This window comes from Xenopus tropicalis, chromosome 4 (genome assembly GCF_000004195.4).
Source record: "Xenopus tropicalis strain Nigerian chromosome 4, UCB_Xtro_10.0, whole genome shotgun sequence".
NCBI classification, from domain to species: Eukaryota; Metazoa; Chordata; class Amphibia; order Anura; family Pipidae; genus Xenopus; species Xenopus tropicalis.
In genome coordinates this window covers 59,077,832-59,095,614 of record NC_030680.2, presented here as the reverse complement: position 1 = coordinate 59,095,614, position 17,783 = coordinate 59,077,832, and the positions used below count along the sequence as shown (strand labels likewise).

Here is a 17,783-nt window from a genome sequence, read left to right as displayed (position 1 = left end):
TTTTCTCTTACGTCCTGGGGGACACAGGCACCATGGGGACATACCAAAGCCGTCCCCAACTGGGAGGGAGGAAACATAACTCGTAACTTGTAGGAATGTGTGTGCAGTCTAAATTTTAACTACTGACTGCAGAACTTTCCGCCCGAATGCTGCCTCTGCTGAGGCAAAAGTATCAAAGCGATAAAATTTTGCGAATGTATGAGCAGAGGACCAGGTTGCTGCTTTGCACAGCTGCTCCGCTGAGGCTAAGTTCCTACACGCCCATGAAGCACCCAATGCTCTGGTAGAGTGAGCTTTTATCGCGAATGGTGGTGTTTTTCCGAGGGAAATGTATGTCTGGCGAACAGTTTCCCTGATCCAGCGAGCAATAGTGGCTTTTGAGGCTGCATTACCCTTTTTGCTGCCCGAAGGAATCACAAATAGTGTTCTAGTCTTCCTAAAATGAGCTGTTCTTTCCACGTAGACCCTCAGGGATCTAACTACGTCTAACTTGTGTAGTTTGGTCTCTTTTGGATTTTTGGGGGTGCTACAAAATGATGGAAGTACTATCTCTTCGTTTAGGTGAAAGGACGATACTACCTTTGGGAGGAAAGTCGGTACTGTACGTAGTACCGCCTTTTCCTCGTGGAAGATCAGGTAAGGAGGGTCGCAGGACAGTGCACTTAGTTCAGACACTCGCCGTATCGAAGAAATGGCCGTAAGGAATACTACCTTCCAGGTCAGCCAGGGAAGTTCAATGGTTTGGATAGGCTCAAAGGGGGCTTCCAAAAGTGCTGACAAGGCAAGGTTAAGGTCCCATGGTGGGACTGGAGGCCGCCAGGGTGGGGAGACGTGAGCTACTCCCCGTAGGAATACCCTTACGTCGTCTTGCAGAGCTAGTTTTCACTGTAGAAGAATGGATAGAGCGGATATCTGGACCTTGAGGGATCCCAAACTCAAACCCTTGTCCAGACCATCTTGAAGGAATTGAAGGATAACAGGTACCCCTGCACCTTCGTAAGGAGTGTTTCTTTCTGAGCACCACCGCATGAAGATCTTCCATATTCTGTGATAAGCCTTGGAGGATATTGCCTTCCTAGCCCTGATCATGGTCTGGGCTACCACTGCCGAGAACCCTTTGCTGGTTAAAATGTTGGTTTCAAGTGCCATGCCATCAAATTGAACATGGCTGGATTGTGGTGCAGTATTAGTCCTTGGTGGAGCAAGTCTGGTCGGCTGGGAAGTGGGATTGGGGGGTCGATTGAGAGGTTCACCAGGTCTGTGAACCATGCCCTCCGAGGCCAGTTTGGGGCGATTACAATGAAGATGCCCTGTTCTTTTCGTATCCTCTTGATAAGACGTGGAAGCATGGCTATTGGAGGGAAGGCGTAGGCTAGTGGAACTCCCCAAGGAGCTGTCATGGCATCTACTCCTACAGCAAGATGATCTCTTATCTTGGATATGAATCGTAGTGTTTTTCGATTGTGGCGAGACGCCATGAGGTCGAGGTTCGGATTGCCCCATTGGGACACTATGAAGTTGAAGACTTCGGTATTCAGTTCCCACTCCGTGGGGTCTATTTGGTGCCGGCTGAGATAATCCGCTTCCCAGTTCAGGAGTCCTGGGATGTGGATTGCGGAAATCTGCGGGACCTTGTCCTCCGCCCAGCGCAAGATCTTGCTGATCTCGCTCGCTGCGGCCACGCTTTTGGTTCCCCCCTGGCGGTTGAGGTACGCCACAGCTGTGGCGTTGTCGGACTGGATCCTGATGGGTAGTCCGGTCAGTTGTGGTTCCCAGTGAATCAAGGCTTTGTAAATGGCCCTGATCTCCAATATGTTTATTGGGAGTCTCGTCTCTGTCGCTGACCATAGGCCTTGGGCCGAAAGGTTTTGAAATGTAGCTCCCCATCCTGACAGACTGGCGTCCGTTGTGAGGATCTGCCAGTCCGGGTCTACAAAGGATTTCCCCTTTGTTAGGTGAGCTGGTGTTATCCACCAGTCCAGGGAATCGATTGTCTGTGTCGGGAGGGATATCCTCTGGTTGAGGGACTGGTGTCGTCGCCAGGTCGAGAGAATGACTCGTTGGAGAGGCCTGAGGTGGAATTGAGCGAAAGGTACTGCCTCCGTGGAGGCAACCATGACCCCCAGCACCTTCATGCAGAATCTGATGGATGGTCTCGGGATAGATTTGAGCTGGCGGACCAGTAGGCGAATTTTGTGGACCTTTTCCTCCGGAAGGAGAATCTTTCCTTGGTGAGTGTCGAGGAGTAGGCCCAGGAATTGTATTTTCTGCGACGGGTACAGGCACGATTTGTTCATGTTGATTGTCCATCCGAAGCTCTGTAGGGTTCGGATGGTTAGATCCAGGTTCTCCCTTGCCTGATGTGATGAGTGTGCCTTGATCAGAAGGTCGTCTAAATATGGAGTAATATACACTCCATGGGCTCGGAGAAGGGCAGCCATGGTTGCCATGATCTTCGTAAAGATACGCGGGGCCGAGGACAGGCCGAAGGGGAGGGCCACAAATTGGTAGTGGTGGTTGTGATAAGCAAAGCGCAGAAATTTTTGGTGAGGGGGGTAGATTGGGACATGAAGGTAGGCATCCTTCATGTCTAATGATGTCAGGAATTCCTGGGGTTCCAGTGCTCTTATGACTGATCTTAAGGATTCCATCTTGAAGCGTCGGTAGTAAACCCATTTGTTGAATTTGTTGAGAAGTTTTAGGTCCAGTATCGGGCGGAAGGAGCCGTCCTTCTTGGGGACCACGAAGAGGTTTGAGTAGAACCCCTGGAATTTTTGAGATGGAGGGACTGGGGTCACAACCCCGGTCCGAATAAGGTTGTCTATGATGGACAAGAAGGCTGCGTGTTTTTGAGGTTCCATTGGGACTCGGGATAGAAAGAACCTCTGTGGAGGTGTTCGATGGAATTCTATCTTGTAGCCGAAGGTGACTATGTCTACGATCCAGGAGTCCTCTATGTGGCTTGCCCAGGTACTGGCGAAGCGTTTTAACCTTCCCCCGACCTGCGTGTCTGTCGTTGTGGTGGTCGGCCAGTCATGCGGAGGAATTCTTCTCGTTTGAGTTCTTGGGGAAGGATTTGCGGGGCTGCCATGAAGCTCTTCCTCTGGAAGTGGAGCCTCCTCTGGAGGGGAAGGAGGATCTTGGCGGGGACGATCCCTTCGAGAAGCGGGACCCTTGCCCGCGAAAAAAGTGCTGTCTCTTGAAGGAGGCAGAGGAAGAGGAAGACGACGATGGTCTGCTCTTGGGCTTGTTCTGTGGTAGGAATGTGCTCTTACCTCCTGTGGCTTGTGAAATTATCTTTTCCAGCTCTTCCCCAAAGAGGCGGGAGCCCTTGAAGGGGAGGGAGGTGAGCAACTTTTTGGAGATGAGGTCCGCGGACCACAGGCGAAGCCACAAGGATCGTCGGGCCGCTACCGAGAGAGCAGATGTGCGAGCTAGAACCTTCAAGGCATCCAGTGAGGCTTCACTTAGGAATGCGCTGGCCTCTTGTATGTGCATGGCAACTGATTCGATGTCATCCACCGAGTCCTCTCTCTGGATACTTGTGATAATGGTGTCTGACCAGGTTTCCAGGGCTCGGCTTACCCACGCCATTGCAAGGATAGGTCTGAAGGCTGTGCCTGCGGAAGTGAAGATAGCTTTAAGAAATCCCTCGAGCTTTTTGTCGGTAGAGTCCTTAAAGGCAGATGCGTCTGGGACGGGAAGGGCAGTGGCCTTAGAGAGACGCGATACTGGGGCATCCACCAGAGGTGGGTTGCTCCATTTCCCTAGTGCGTCTTTAGGAAAGGGATAAAGTTTGGAGAATTTTCTAGTGACCTGAAACTTGTGTTCCGGGAGGTTCCATTCCTCCTGGATAATGGCCTGCAGCTGGTCATGCGCTGGGAAATTAACCTCGTGTGAGGTAGTTCTGCCAAATAGTCCTTTAGCGGATTTGGCTCCCATGTCGGGGTCCTCAATCTTGAGGGCTTGGAGTACTGCTATGATGAGGTCGTTAGGTGACCTAATGGGATCTGGGGCAGTCGAGGATGATTCCTCGTCTGATACTGATGGTAGTGGGACTCGGGTGAGGAAGGAGCGGTTGTGTCCTTGGGCATGGGGGACTTACGTTTGGTTGTGACCTTAGGTGTAGTGGGTGTTGTTAGCTTCTCTAATATTTTGTCCAGAGAGGATGCTAGCATGGGGATTCCCTGTAGGCTGTTTAGGGAGTTAGACAGTGATATTGCCCAAGCTGGGGCCTCTGGTGCCCCCGCAGCCACATTGCCCGAGGGTGAGGGTAGTGTTGCCTGTACATTCTCCCCCAACCCTGATCCCAATGTACCCGGAGGGGCCTGAGGTGTAGTGAGCTCAGGCTCTGAGGTAGTGGTTGCGCAGATTTTGCAAACTGGGTCCTTCTGTGCTGTCTTAAATTTGGTTTTGCACTGAGCACAGGCAAAAAAGGATACCTTGGGCGTTTGTTTCCCCCCCCTGAGGAAGAGAGTATCGCCTGATCCCTCAGCCATGCTTTTTCTGTGGCTTAGATCCTACCTTAACCGTGACGCAGTCTGGTGGTAGGCAGAGAGTGTCAGGAAGGTGGGAGAGAGTATTGGCGCGTTAGGTAGGTGTCCTGCCTGGCGCTGGCGTCAGCTTGTGGCGAGCGTGGTGTGGCGTTGTATGCGCTCTGTCTGCGCACTTGTGGCCTGCCGGAAGGGGAGGGCCAAGTGAGGGCGCGAAGGAGAGGTCAGTGACCTATAGCGGAAGCTCTCCGCTCTCGCCGGAAGTGTGCGCTGTGTAGCGCACGGTCGGCCAGCCGGCCACGCGGTTAACTCACCCGCCAACCTCTTTCTCCCCGCTCGCGCCTGGTGCTGTGCGCCGACTGGGGAGAATAGGTGTGGGTCTGCGATGGGCCTTTATCTCCCCTCTTGTGCCCGAGGGGGGGGGGGTTGTGGCCCATATACCCGACGCGGCAGGTATGCCGTTGGTGGTAGGAGGCTAGGGGGGGAGGGTGGCCCCGTGCTCCTAGGTGTGCGCCGTGGCATCACCTGTGGCCCGCCCGGAGGTATCTACCTCTTGGTAAGGGGCCTCATCGCGGCTATCCAGCGTTGGGGGCTGACGCAACGAGTACAGACCAGCTGTCTCAGGTACCACCCCTGGTGTTAGGGCTAGGCCCCAACCGAAGGATCCTTGAAGTTGTCTCCTAGAGACCCTTTGTCCAACCTCCTTTTGCGAGGACACTTAAAAAACTGAGTTGCCTGGGAGTGGGCAGAGGGTTATAGAGGGTGGAGAAAGTTTAAGTTAAAAGTGTCCTGCCTCCTGGTGGGAGGAGATTAACCCCATGGTGCCTGTGTCCCCCAGGACGTAAGAGAAATGGGTAAAATTCGGATTAGATATGGTAATTTCTGATGATCAAAAATGGCACGAAAATGCTTACAAAAAAATCATGACAGTCACGATAATATCATATTGGCGATCCGAAAGTCACAACATTTTTGTATCCGAACGATGGTAAACGGTGGCAAAACCTTTCTGACTTTGATCCTTCTCTGCATGTTTTTGGAAGCCTCTCATAGGACTCAATGGCACTCTGCAGCTCCAACCTGGCCAAAGGAAAGTCATGATAACAAAGCTTGAATGAATCCCCGAAACTTTCGTACTCGGCGCAACAAATGCGATTTTGACGCACAAATTGTTGCAATGTACGAAAAATTTGCGCAAATTAACAGTTGATTCAATCGTACTTTAATGAATGTGCCCCCTAGTGTGTATACTCTAGTGCTGCTGTTGGCATCTATGTGATGTAGGGGAAACTGCGGGATGCTTAAAGGAGAAGGCAAGGCTAGTAAAGAGTTAATCTCAAGCTGCAGGCATACCTTCAGTTGTCTCAATAGTGCCCTTAAGTCTCCCCATATTTCACCTGACCTGAAGCCAAACAGGAAGAAAAAACGCTGAGCTGTGTAAAGAAAGTTCCCATAATGCCTCACTCCTGCACAGACACCCAGACCAAGTGAACATGCTCAGTTAGTAAGACTATGAGTCAGCTTCCTGCTGATTGGCTGAGATCCACATTCCTAAGGGGGGGGGAGTGAGTTCTTAACATTCTTGAGGGAGGGGGGAGCAGGAAAGAGCAGAGAGCTGTGTGTCTCTGGCACAGGAATTACAGACATGACTAATCTTTTTTCAGTCAGTGCAGCGTTTCTGTGAGTGCTTATGGATGTATTTACATAGACCTTTCTGATAAAGCTTACTTAGTTTTTACCTTTCATTCTCCTTTAAAAACTCATACATTATGTATGTATGTCATTTTCTGTTTATAAAGTCCCCCTTAAAGGAACCGTTTAGTGTAAAAATGAAACTGGGTAAAATAGACAGACTGCACAAAATAAAAAATATTTGTAATATAGTTAGTTAAGCAAAAATGTTATCTATAAAAGCTGGAGTAAGCAGATGTCTAATATAATAGACAGAACTCTACTTCCTGCTTTCAGCTCTCTAACCTTTTTAGTCAGTGAATATGGGGGGGGGGGGGCACATGGGACATAACTATTGCATTAGTTTGTGAGCTGGTCAGATTCCAAAGCAAAGTAACTGAACAGTTATGTCCCATATGGCCCCCCTCAAGTCACTGATTGGCTACTGACAGCTAACAGCTTAGAGAGCTGAAAGCAGGAAGTAGTGTTCTGGTCATTATGTGGCTAACTAACTATACTGAAAACATTTTTCATTTTGCACAGTCCATCTATTTTACACAGTTTCATTTTTACACTGAACTATTGCTTTAAATGTTCAGTACAGTCAAACAAAGTGACCTGGTCAAGATGAATACAATTCATGCACTGCATGTTAATTTTGTATCGAGAATGCATAGCACAGTTTTTTTTAAAGGGTAACCACTGCTTGAAGAATGACTGCAGAATCATTGTGATATTGGAATTAAGTGATGGACATCCATTACAGGACAAAACAGCAAGACCTAAAGGCAGGATACAGCAGAAGAAAGTGCTGTGACCAGGCAGTGGGTCTGATTGGAATGGAGATGTCCCAGAATGTATGGAGGCAAGTGAAGTGATGCAAGTGTAACCGTTTTTTGACTATATTAGACAAAATGTCCAGCTAGTAATAGAACGTGGGGTACATTGGACTCCTCTTACACAGGATGGGCCTTTGCTAAGGGGAAGTTACTATATGGAGGGTGTTGTATAACTACACCACCCACTGCCAAGTGTAAGGGCTTAAATACATGAAAAGATGGATGCCAGGAGCTCTTGCAGACAAAATGATAACTGTTTATTTTTCTCAGACAAATGATGGAAATGCAGGGTTAACAATACTCACACTCCTAGGAGGTATAGCAATTTCTCAGCAGTACAAATGATGTTATAGTAGATCAAGCATGAGAGTATGTTGTCCACCATTTTATCCCAGCTCAGCAGAGTGTGGGCAGGGTAAAGACAGCCAAAAGCAACCAGGAAGATAGGAAGTCTACCGGTTTATCCCACCTTGGATAAGTGTGGGTAGGGTAAGGACTAACCTGATATCCCTGCCACTACCTGTTCCAGCTAACCTCGTTCACGGGGCCCCTGCTTCCTGACTTCACTAAGGGTAATGGTCTCCCTTAGCACAAAAACACTTCAGGGCCAGTGTGGATCCCAAGCTTCATGGAACACATCCCACAGATCAGAGAGAGCAGGCCAAGGAGAAAGCAACACCCCTTCCCAAGCACTATATTAAAGTGTGGTAGGGTGTGGCTTACCTATGGGCCAATAACTGAGGTATATGTAAATACCAAAATAGATACATGAATTCTCGCCCAGTAACAAGGAGAAAAGGAAAGGTTGGGTGTAAAGCCATAGGCGGAGCACATTATTGTAGATTATTTAACCACATAGTGGCAGTATTGAGCTGCAAACGTACCACTCTTATAAAAATACAGTTTGATCATATTATCATTGCTATTTTCATAATTTTATCATTGCCAAAAGTCACTCTCTGCCTGTGCCATTATAAGACCAGGATGTCCAGTGTTTTTATTTGCTGCCTAACTATCCAATAATCATATGTAATAGGAATGTTATGCATGTGTAGACATGCTGCAGGGAACAAGCTTGGAGGAGATTTTACATTACAGCTTGATCCATAAGGAATGCATAGTGGATTTTTTTCCTACAGATATTTGCAATTTATTTTCTGAACCAGTATCACCTAGAATACTTTGAAATAGTACATGAGTTTGGAGCACAGTGGGCCCTGTATACCAGAGATTTTTAAACTGTGGGCTGAACCCTAGAAAGTTATACTTTAGGGATAGTGACCTGCGGGGCAATGAGATTACATTTTGGGAATGAAAAGACATGGCTTGGAAATGGCACAACAAGAATCACCTTCCTGGATTTCCACAATGCCAAGGCCTGCATTCATTGTTTCTAGCAGCAATCTTCCATAATATCAAGGGCCAAAGTCAGAAAAATATAGGACACAAATCTTTCTTTCTCACCGCATACTTTCAAAACAGATCTGCATGTGTTTATGCTATCTGTTGCAATCTCCTTGGCACAGTAGCATTATAGCCATTACTCATGTTTTCTCAAAAGAGGAAAACAGATGCCTAGTGCTGCTATTTGCACAACAGAACTTGAACACATCAAGCTTATCAACCTCAATATGTGGAGAGTTGTCTGGCAGATACATGGGAGAGTGACAACAAATAGTCCCTGTTGCCTTCACAACCTTCCTTGGACCAACCATAGCCTACATACATATTTATCTATATATATGCTTCCTTATTTAAAAACCAACTAACACAACTTGATACTCATTTACAAAGGGTCATACAGCAGGAATGGAAAAAATCTTAACACCAGCATACCCATACCTCCTCCAAAAAGTTTTCCACTTGGTGCACGGCCTAGAGAGTCGTCACTCTCAATACAGTCCAGTAAAAATTAATTCAGCCGGCACAACAAGTAAAGTGCAAGCGGGGCAAAGCCCCTGCGTGTTTATTCAGAAAGCAACGTTTCGGGGGCGTACCCCTTCATCAGGCCATACAGCAGGAACCCTTTTTTCTTTCATCTGACAATCTTCAACTAACAAGACTAGAAGTAAGTCTCTAATGGAAGTAGATAAACTGTATACACTGTATATAATCTAGCAGGGTATGCTATGTGTCTTTCTCTATTGGAATCACACTAACCCCCATATGTAATAAAAGGCACAAAGTTTGTCCAGGTGTAGTAAATAACCAATAAGATGTTTTCTACATGCCAATTAGTCGAAAAATGCAGCCAGTATAGAATAATTAAGTTAAAAAAGTATAAATTTTATTTTATCCATATGTAAAAGCAAATAGCCTTACGCGTTTCATACCATAGGCCTATGACTAAGTACCCTATGGTATGAAACGCGTAAGGCTATTTGCTTTTACATATGGATAAAATAAAATTTATACTTTTTTAACTTAATTATTCTCTACTGGCTGCATTTTTCTACTTTTTTGCAACTAACAATTCGGAGTGCCTGCCTATCTTCATATTTGATTTCCTGTGATGACTCCCTATGCTGAATGGTCTGGGGCATGAGCACCCGGACCCACCGTCACTGTGGGTAAGAGTTATATATCCACCAAAAAGTGTGATCACATCCTATTACGTTTTGATTATGCCAATTAGTCCCTATATGCGATTAGACCTAAAGCAAACTTTTTATCACATAGCCCCAAATATGTACATCCTTTTCTGAATTTGTCTGTTAACCACATATTAGCTTAAGACTAACAGTGTGAAAAACTTTTGCAATGTAAAATTTGTAGCTTACTCATTGCCACGCCAACCCCCTTTTCTGAATATGTTATGTATATTGTTTTTAAATATTGAATGGTTTATTTCATTTTGCATGTATTTAGGCTCACCAGGGGCATAAATGTGAATTTGTTAAGAGCAAACCAAATCAGTCATGTACATACTACACCTTCCAAACTAGCTTTTTAACCTGATAAACACATACTGTACATCAGACGTGTAATCTGCATTTATTATGTCAAGTAAAGAATTCTGCATCAGATGCTAAAATATGCTTAAATGTAAGGGGCCTGAATGCAACTAATGAAAGGTTGCAGACTTTATATAATATATAATATGAATAAATGATAACTGGTACGTCTAGTACAGGAAGCTTTGTGTCAAAAGGCTTCCCACTTACAGAAAAAGTATTATGTATATATATATATATATATATATCTGGCACTGTGCTGATAACCAACGGGGAAAGGCAGAGTTATACACACATAATAATGGAGAGCAATGTTGACACCAGTAGAATATACTCTATGATATACTGTATGATTTCATTACAATGAGATTGCAAGGAAAGATCATTTTCTTTGCAGAATTTCCAAAATCAGGGTTAAAGTACCTTCTTTAAAAACTTTACTATCATGTCAACTCTTTCTTTGGGCCATGGAGCCCATGGTAAAAAAAAAAAATATAAATATAAATTTTTTTACGAACCCAAAAATTGAAACCCTTTGGAAGACTTTATATACAACCTCAAAGGACTGCTCATTTTATTTCAATTATGTTAATAACCATAGAAACTATGTATTTGTTTCACATAACATATTGCATAAGCAAAAACAGCCACCATAATGTTGTCATTTTGAAAGAAAAACACAAATATATGCTACCTACAGCTGTTGCAACTAAATGAATCCCTTCTCACAGTGGCGTAGCGTGGGCTTTCGTCGCCTGGGGCCGACCGGAAATTTGCCGCCCCTCTATTTAGTTATTCTTAAAAAAAATAGACAAAATAAAAAAAGCAGCATTAATTTTTTTTTTTTTTGATTGAATTTGAAATGCGGTGCGCATGTCATAATTGTCAAAAGTGGATTCAGCTGTGCGTCCGTGGCTGCCCATGGTGGCAGGGCCGCCATCAGAAATCACGGGGCCCCTCCCATCAGTACAGGACACACAGACATAAAAAGTATTAGGGTCACCCTACCACAGTGCCCCCTAACACTATGCTGGCCAGGCCCCCCTAACACTATTCTGGCCACGGTCCCCCCATACAACTGCCCCATAGACAGTACCCCCATACACAGTGCCCCCAATTGCCCCATACACAGTGCCCCCAATTGCCCCATACACAGTGCCCCCCACACACATTGCCTCCAATTGCCCATAGAAAGTGCCCCAATTTCCCCATAGACAGTGCCTCCAATTGCCCCATACACAGTGTCCCCATAGACAGCCCCCTCCACACAGAGCCCCAATTGCCCTTAGACAGTGCCCCCAATAGGAAGTGCCCCCATACACAGTGCCCCAATTTCCCCATACACAGTTCCCCCATAGACAGTACCCCCCAAAGACCTTGCCCCCCCCACAGAAAGTGCCCCCATACACAGTGCCCCAATTGCCCCATACACAGTTCCCCCAATAGAAAGTGCCCCCATACACAGTGCCCCCATAAACAGTGCCCCCAATTGCCCCATACAAAGTGCCCCCATACACAGTGCCCCCATATACAGTGCCCCAATTGCCCCATACACAGTGTCCCCATAGACAATACCCCCCAAAGACCTTGCCCCCCAATAGAAAGTGCCCTGACACACAGAGCCCCAATTGCCCCATACACAGTGCCCCCAATAGGAAGTGCCCCCATACACAATACCCCACAAAGACCTGGCCCCCCCCATGGAAAGTGCCCCAATTTCCCCATAGACAGTAGCCCCCACACAGTGCCCCCAATTTCCCCCATGGTACATACCCCCAACAGACCATCGGCGGCGGCTCCTTCCCTCTTACAGGCAACAGGCGCTTCTATAAGGTTGCGCCTCGTCGCTGACGTGTGACGTCATACGCACGGGCGCAACCTTATAAAAGCGCCTGTTGCCTGTAAGAGAGAAGGAGCCGCCGCCACCCCTTCTGATACGCCGCCCGGGGCCATAGCCCCCTCGGCACCCCCCTCGCTACGCCACTGCCTTCTCAGAGTCTCCATATACTCTAAAGAAATTATGACAATTACACAGAAGACCCAACACCCTGTTTTATAAAAAAAAAAAAATGAAACACTGTCATAAGGGGACACTGATTAAACATGGGTCACATCTGAAAAAGAAACAAAAAAAATATTTGCATGGGCAGGATAAAAACCTATTTAGAGCCAACTGCAAGCAATTCTTAAGCTGGCCATACACACACACATCGATAATATTGTACGAAACGAGGTTTCGTACGATATTCGGTGCGTGTATGGCAAGTCGGTGAGTCGACCGATATCGCAGGATGCTGCTGATGTCGGTCGACTAACCGTTCGGGCCGGTTAAAAGATTTTGATCAGCCACCATAGAAGGCGCCTGAGCAAAATCTGTCTTTAGGGCTGAATCGGCAGAAATCCTATTGTTTCTACCTCCTTATCTGCTGTTTCAGCCCTGAATGGTTAGTGGCAGATTTTACATCTAAAGATGTAAAATCGCCACGTGTGTGGCCACCTTTAAAAGGTCACATGTCTGCATTCATTGCTTTCATTACTAGGGTATTTTTGAACAGACAATAATCCACTGGTACATAAGTACATAAACACCAGATAAAATGAATCTCCACCCAGGCCATAGGCTCTCTTAGAAAGCTGTTCATTTTCAAGTACTATCTTGCATGTGTTTATGTGGTGTCCGCCCAAATGCTGGAAACAATTCAATGGTTCAAACAAGTTTAACTGAACAGGACTATAGGAGAGTGGGTGCAAGACATTTGAGTTGCCACTTAGCACCTTTACTATTTCATATATTTCCTGCAAGGAGCTTGGGTATTGCACGGTCATGGTCAAAATCTCTATGATGGCTGTAGGTTAAACAGTATCAGATGTTGTTCATGTAGATCCACTGACAAGCCCCAAAAACTGTAAAATCAGTCTGTAGTTGGTATTGATTTCATAAGCCACTGCCCTGGTCGCTCTATGAAGGACCTCAAAAGCCACATAATTATTTTTTTCTTTTATTCATTTGCTCATAAGCATGTGGTGTGTGTGTCCTTAGGTGGAACAACTTAACATGGCTTTATTTTATTAAGGCTTTCTGTCTCATTTGCATTTTGGTTCAGTGCTGCCCACGCGCTGTAGTCCATTTCTACAATCATTCACAAATCAGCAGATAAAAGTTACAGTGCATAGGAATATGGAGAGTGCTTTAACCAAAGGCTATTTAGCATAGTGGTAAGGAAATTAGCTAGAATAAGTATTTATTAGTTTATATCATGGCTAAACTGGAAACATAAAAACCCTTACAACCCAAGTAAGCTGGAAAGCTCATAGATGTGCACATGCTCTAGCTGTGTTCCAGATTTACAAAATTTTTAACATTTCTAATTTTTTTTAATTTTAAAATTTGAATAAATTTGTTTCCACAAGAAAATATCTAAAATGAAAAAGTTTCAGAAAAGTCGTGAGAACTCCTAATTTTTCTGACCTTGACATGCCATTAATGTACATTTATTTGTTTACTTGACAGCTGGATTCAGGATAATGTTGAGAAAGCGGAGCAGAAAGTGCTAAATCCTAACTCGAAAACATAAGGGCTCGTTTGCAATGCTCCATGCCACAATCAGCCATTTCACTTTACCCACTGCGTAGAGCATTGTGCAAATAGCCACAGGTGCTCAGTTTCGGACATTAAGACCTGTGAACTGCGCTTTGAATCAAGTGCTGCCTGCATTAGACAGTGCTTTCTTTGGTGAATTTTCCCTCTAGTGGCTTGAGGTAAAACTCACTATACTCTACATGGGCTGAACAGCGAACCCTCTTTGGGACCGATGAACTCCAAAAAGTGTAAAGGTGGCCATACACAGGCCGATTCTAGCTGCCGATATTCCCTTAGACCGATCAGGCTGCTTGTTTATGGGCACTAACGATGGGCATACCCGACCAATATCTTGCCTGAAATCGTCCAGATCTCGATCAGGCAGGTTTAAAAACTTAGTCAGATCGGGGACCGCATTGGCTCGTTGATGCCGTCCCCTAACTGATGGACGCCTATAACCGTTGTTTCAATTCGATCATTTGTCCCCAGGGACAAACAACTGAATTAGCCCAATATTGCCCACCCATAGGTGGGGATATCAGGATCTTAGCATGTATGGTCACCTTAAGACTGGCCTGTAACTGGGAGCTGTTTCACACATCCTGCTGCATTCAACTTGTGCAAGTAGCCTTGTGCAATTTGTGCAAGTGTAGTCTGCTGTGCTTTCCTATTGTGAATGATTTCATTTTCCTCTGTCCTGTCACAACTCCCCTTCTCCACACCACACAGAACAAGGCAGAGTGAGACTGCATTCCAAAACACCAGACAGCAAGAAAAGGAATTCAGCTGGAGTTTGCCTCCAGTGTATGTGGGAAGGGGGGAAGTAGGTGGGCTCCTGGAGAAGTGAAATAGGGCAGAAATAAAGCAGCTGTAAAAAGTTATCTAGAAATGCGTTGAATAAAAAGAAGTTTTGTAATGGTGAACTTTCCCTTTATTTCCAAAGAAATACTAAACATCAATTACACTTGTAAAAACGTTGCGTTTATCAAATGGAGGAGGGCACAAGCCTCTGGCTGTCAAGCCAAGGGCATGGTGGGAGGAGGCAATGTGGTCTGAGCGTGTGGTTTCTAAAAGCCCCTTTCCAGCCTGCTTATATTTTCTGGCGTTTGTAACCAGAGGAAATGGGTGCTTCCCCTTCAAGTTTCCTGTACTCACTTGCAGGTTAAAATGAGCTCACAGCCGCCGCTTGTTCAGCACAACTGAGGGATAACCTGTCTGCCACCGGCATCTGTGGGGCAGGAACTAATCTGCTGTTCCAACTTTCATGTGCCAGGGGAAGTTGTGAGGAGTGATGGACAGAATGGATGTTACAGAAACTATTGCAGGGATCTTGCTGCCCGGTCACTTACACACCCAGGAGTCCTTGCAGTATGCTCAGGACTTTCATTTCAAGGAAGAGGATATTGTCATTGTTACTTATCCCAAATCAGGTACAGTACCATGTCCGTCTGAGTAGCAAATAAGCCTTTATATGGACGCAAAGGAAGCGGGGGGGGCAGCATGTCCTTTGACATTTTTGTGAATAACAAACAGTATGCACATGTGTCCTGTTAAACTTGGCACATAATGCTACATCACAACTCCCTGCATGATTTTATTAGTAAATGTATGTTGCAATACCCTTGGAGATATACAGGGCCATATTTATATATAGGCCTGTGCCTAGGGCAGCAGTTTTTTGGGGGGTGGCCTATATATTTGAATTATTTTTTAAATTAAAAAAAAAACAGAGCCTCTTCCACAGAGTTCCTGGGGAAATCTGGCAATGGAGCTGGGGGAGTGAGTGGTGTGCGCTGCAGTGCACTGTGGAAGTGACATCACTGTCATGATGTGATGTCACACACTGCAGGAAGTAATGTCATATGCTTGTTGTGCATGATGTCACTTTCACAACTTAGGGAGTGTATTTAGGTCAGGTGCCCAGGGTGGAGCTGGACCTAAATACAGCCCTGGAGATGTAGTTTAGCAACATCTGGGAGCCAAGATTAAAACACAGGGTATCACACCTTGAATGATCCTTGACCTCTAGCCTGGAGCATTTACACACATGGTTTGGTATGTGGTACTGTCACTGCTAGATCCAGTTATACACTGCTTATGGTGCAATACAAGGCAATTACTTCTTGTAAGACATACATTTTGCTGCAGGTAAGTACTCGGTTTTCCTGCTTTTATAAACTGCTGAAGTCTAGTGTGTGCTGACATATCCCACAAGCATACCCCAGAAATATATATTTCTTTTTTTAATTCAGGCAAATTTATGTAGATAATAACAAAAAAGTCATCATATGCATTAGCTACAGGTATGGGATCCCTTATCCGGAAACCCATTATCCAGAAAGTTTCGAATTACGGAAAGGCCATTTCCCATAGACTCCATTTTAAGCAAATAATTCTAATTTTTGTAAATTATTTCCTTTTTCTCTGTAATAATAAAACAGTATCTTGTATTTGATCCCAACTAAGATATAATTACCCCTTATTGGGGGCAGAACAAGCCTATTGGGTTTATTCAATATTTAAATGATGTTTAGCAGATTTAAGTTATGGAGATCCAAATTACAGAAAGATCCCTTATCTGGAAAACCACAGGTCCAGAGCATTCTGGATAACAGATCCAATACCTGTATTATGCACTTTACATAGTGCATTAGTCAAAATTATTTATAAAGTGACCGCTACACAGCTTATAGTACAGGCAATCAACCAACAGTATTGTTTACATTAGTGGCATATTTCTCCTACCATTAAGAATATACGGGTTGCACTATTTATGTGGATAACACCAGCCACTTGCCCCAGATTTATGTTTCTTATTAGATCCCCTGGTTTTGTATATTTAATTTTATAGTGTACATGACTAATTTACTTTATATAGCCTTTGTGCATGTGAGGGAGGTAGTGGTTCTTTCCAGTTCTGTTTAATTTATTTGTCGGCTAAAAATAAACATTCGCTAGCAGAAAAACTTTGATGCTGCAGAAGCAGTCCTTAAGGCCCATGCTCAGTAAGCAGGTGGGAGGAGTGCCTGGGATTTTGTAGGCAATTTTAGCTAAAGCCATAGTCCAGAATGGGGTTAAGGCCGTACAGTTCAACAGCATATGTACTGTATCAGGGAAGCATTTTCTGTATGACATCTGGGCCATTCTAAAGAGGTTCCTGAAAATATCTGGTGCAACTTAGCAGGAGTAGTGTAGTACGCTCGCTCTGTGCACAAAATACAATTATATCATCCTATTTCTGTAGTTAAGAGATACCAGGAGAGAAGAGTTTAAGAGTTCCTCCAAGTCATCATAATCAAAAGAACCTAAATGGCTTTCCTATTTATCTTTCAGTTTCTCAAGAGCTTTTTTGAATAGCTTGCCTTGTAAGCTGGCATACATTGCTGATATTAGTATTTTAGAGCGTTGCTGTCTAATTGGAAGCCTGCAGCCCACCCTGTGTGGCCCCCCAGCAGTCTGGCTGCTGTGACTGCTTACCTTTGTGTAAACTTTAAGATTTAGGCTGTAATACCCTGTATTGTTCACATCTTTTAGTCCCTGCATTGTTTACCCCTGCACTGTTCACACCTCATCCTCAGATTGTAGGCACCCACATTGTTCACCTGTTCACACCGGTGAGACTGTAGGAGCACTGCCTGCATTGTTTCACTGTATGTACTGCCTGCCTTATGCTGCCTGTATGTGCCATACTCTGCCTGCTCTATGCTGCCTGTATGTGCCATACTCTGCCTGCCCTATGCTGCCTGTGTGTGCCATACTCTGCCTGCACTATGCTGACTGTTTGTGCCATACTCTGCCTGCTCTAGCCTGCCTGTGTGCCATACTCTGCCTGCACTGTGCTGACTGTTTGTGCCATACTCTGCCTGCTCTAGCCTGCCTGTGTGCCATACTCTGCCTGCCTTACCGTGCCTGTGTGTGCCATACTCTGCCTGCCTTACCGTGCCTGTGTGTGCCATACTCTGCCTGCCTTACCGTGCCTGTGTATGCCATACTCTGCCTGCCTTATGCTGCGTGTGTGTGCCATAGTCTGCTAGCCCTATGCTTCCTGTGGGAGGTGAACTTGGAAGAGGTTTTGGGAGTTTGTTAGCTGTTGGAAATAGCCATTAAAAGGTCCCTAAGGTGTGTAATTATGTTCTGGGGTTGCTGTGCTATCCACAGGGGAGGAGGAGGCATATGGATTTAAGGGTGTGTCTTAATATGACATAATAAACTTCATAATAAACTGCAGTGAGAACCAACCATTTGG

The 17,783-nt window shown here is 45.3% G+C and overlaps 1 protein-coding gene across 2 annotated transcripts in view; it reads left to right on the top strand.

The window, feature by feature from the left end:
• Positions 1–17,783, top strand: part of LOC100486268 (sulfotransferase 2B1) — a 77,154-nt gene that overhangs the window by 43,622 nt on the left and 15,749 nt on the right. Inside the window, exon 2 of one of the 2 annotated variants that reach the window (XM_004913583.4) lies at positions 14,699–14,967. In XM_004913583.4, coding sequence (XP_004913640.1) covers positions 14,829–14,967 — 139 coding nt within the window. In that variant the 5' untranslated portion in view covers positions 14,699–14,828. Of the gene's footprint in view, positions 1–14,585; positions 14,968–17,783 lie in introns of those variants that run through there. The other variant, XM_031900787.1, reaches the window with a different exon arrangement.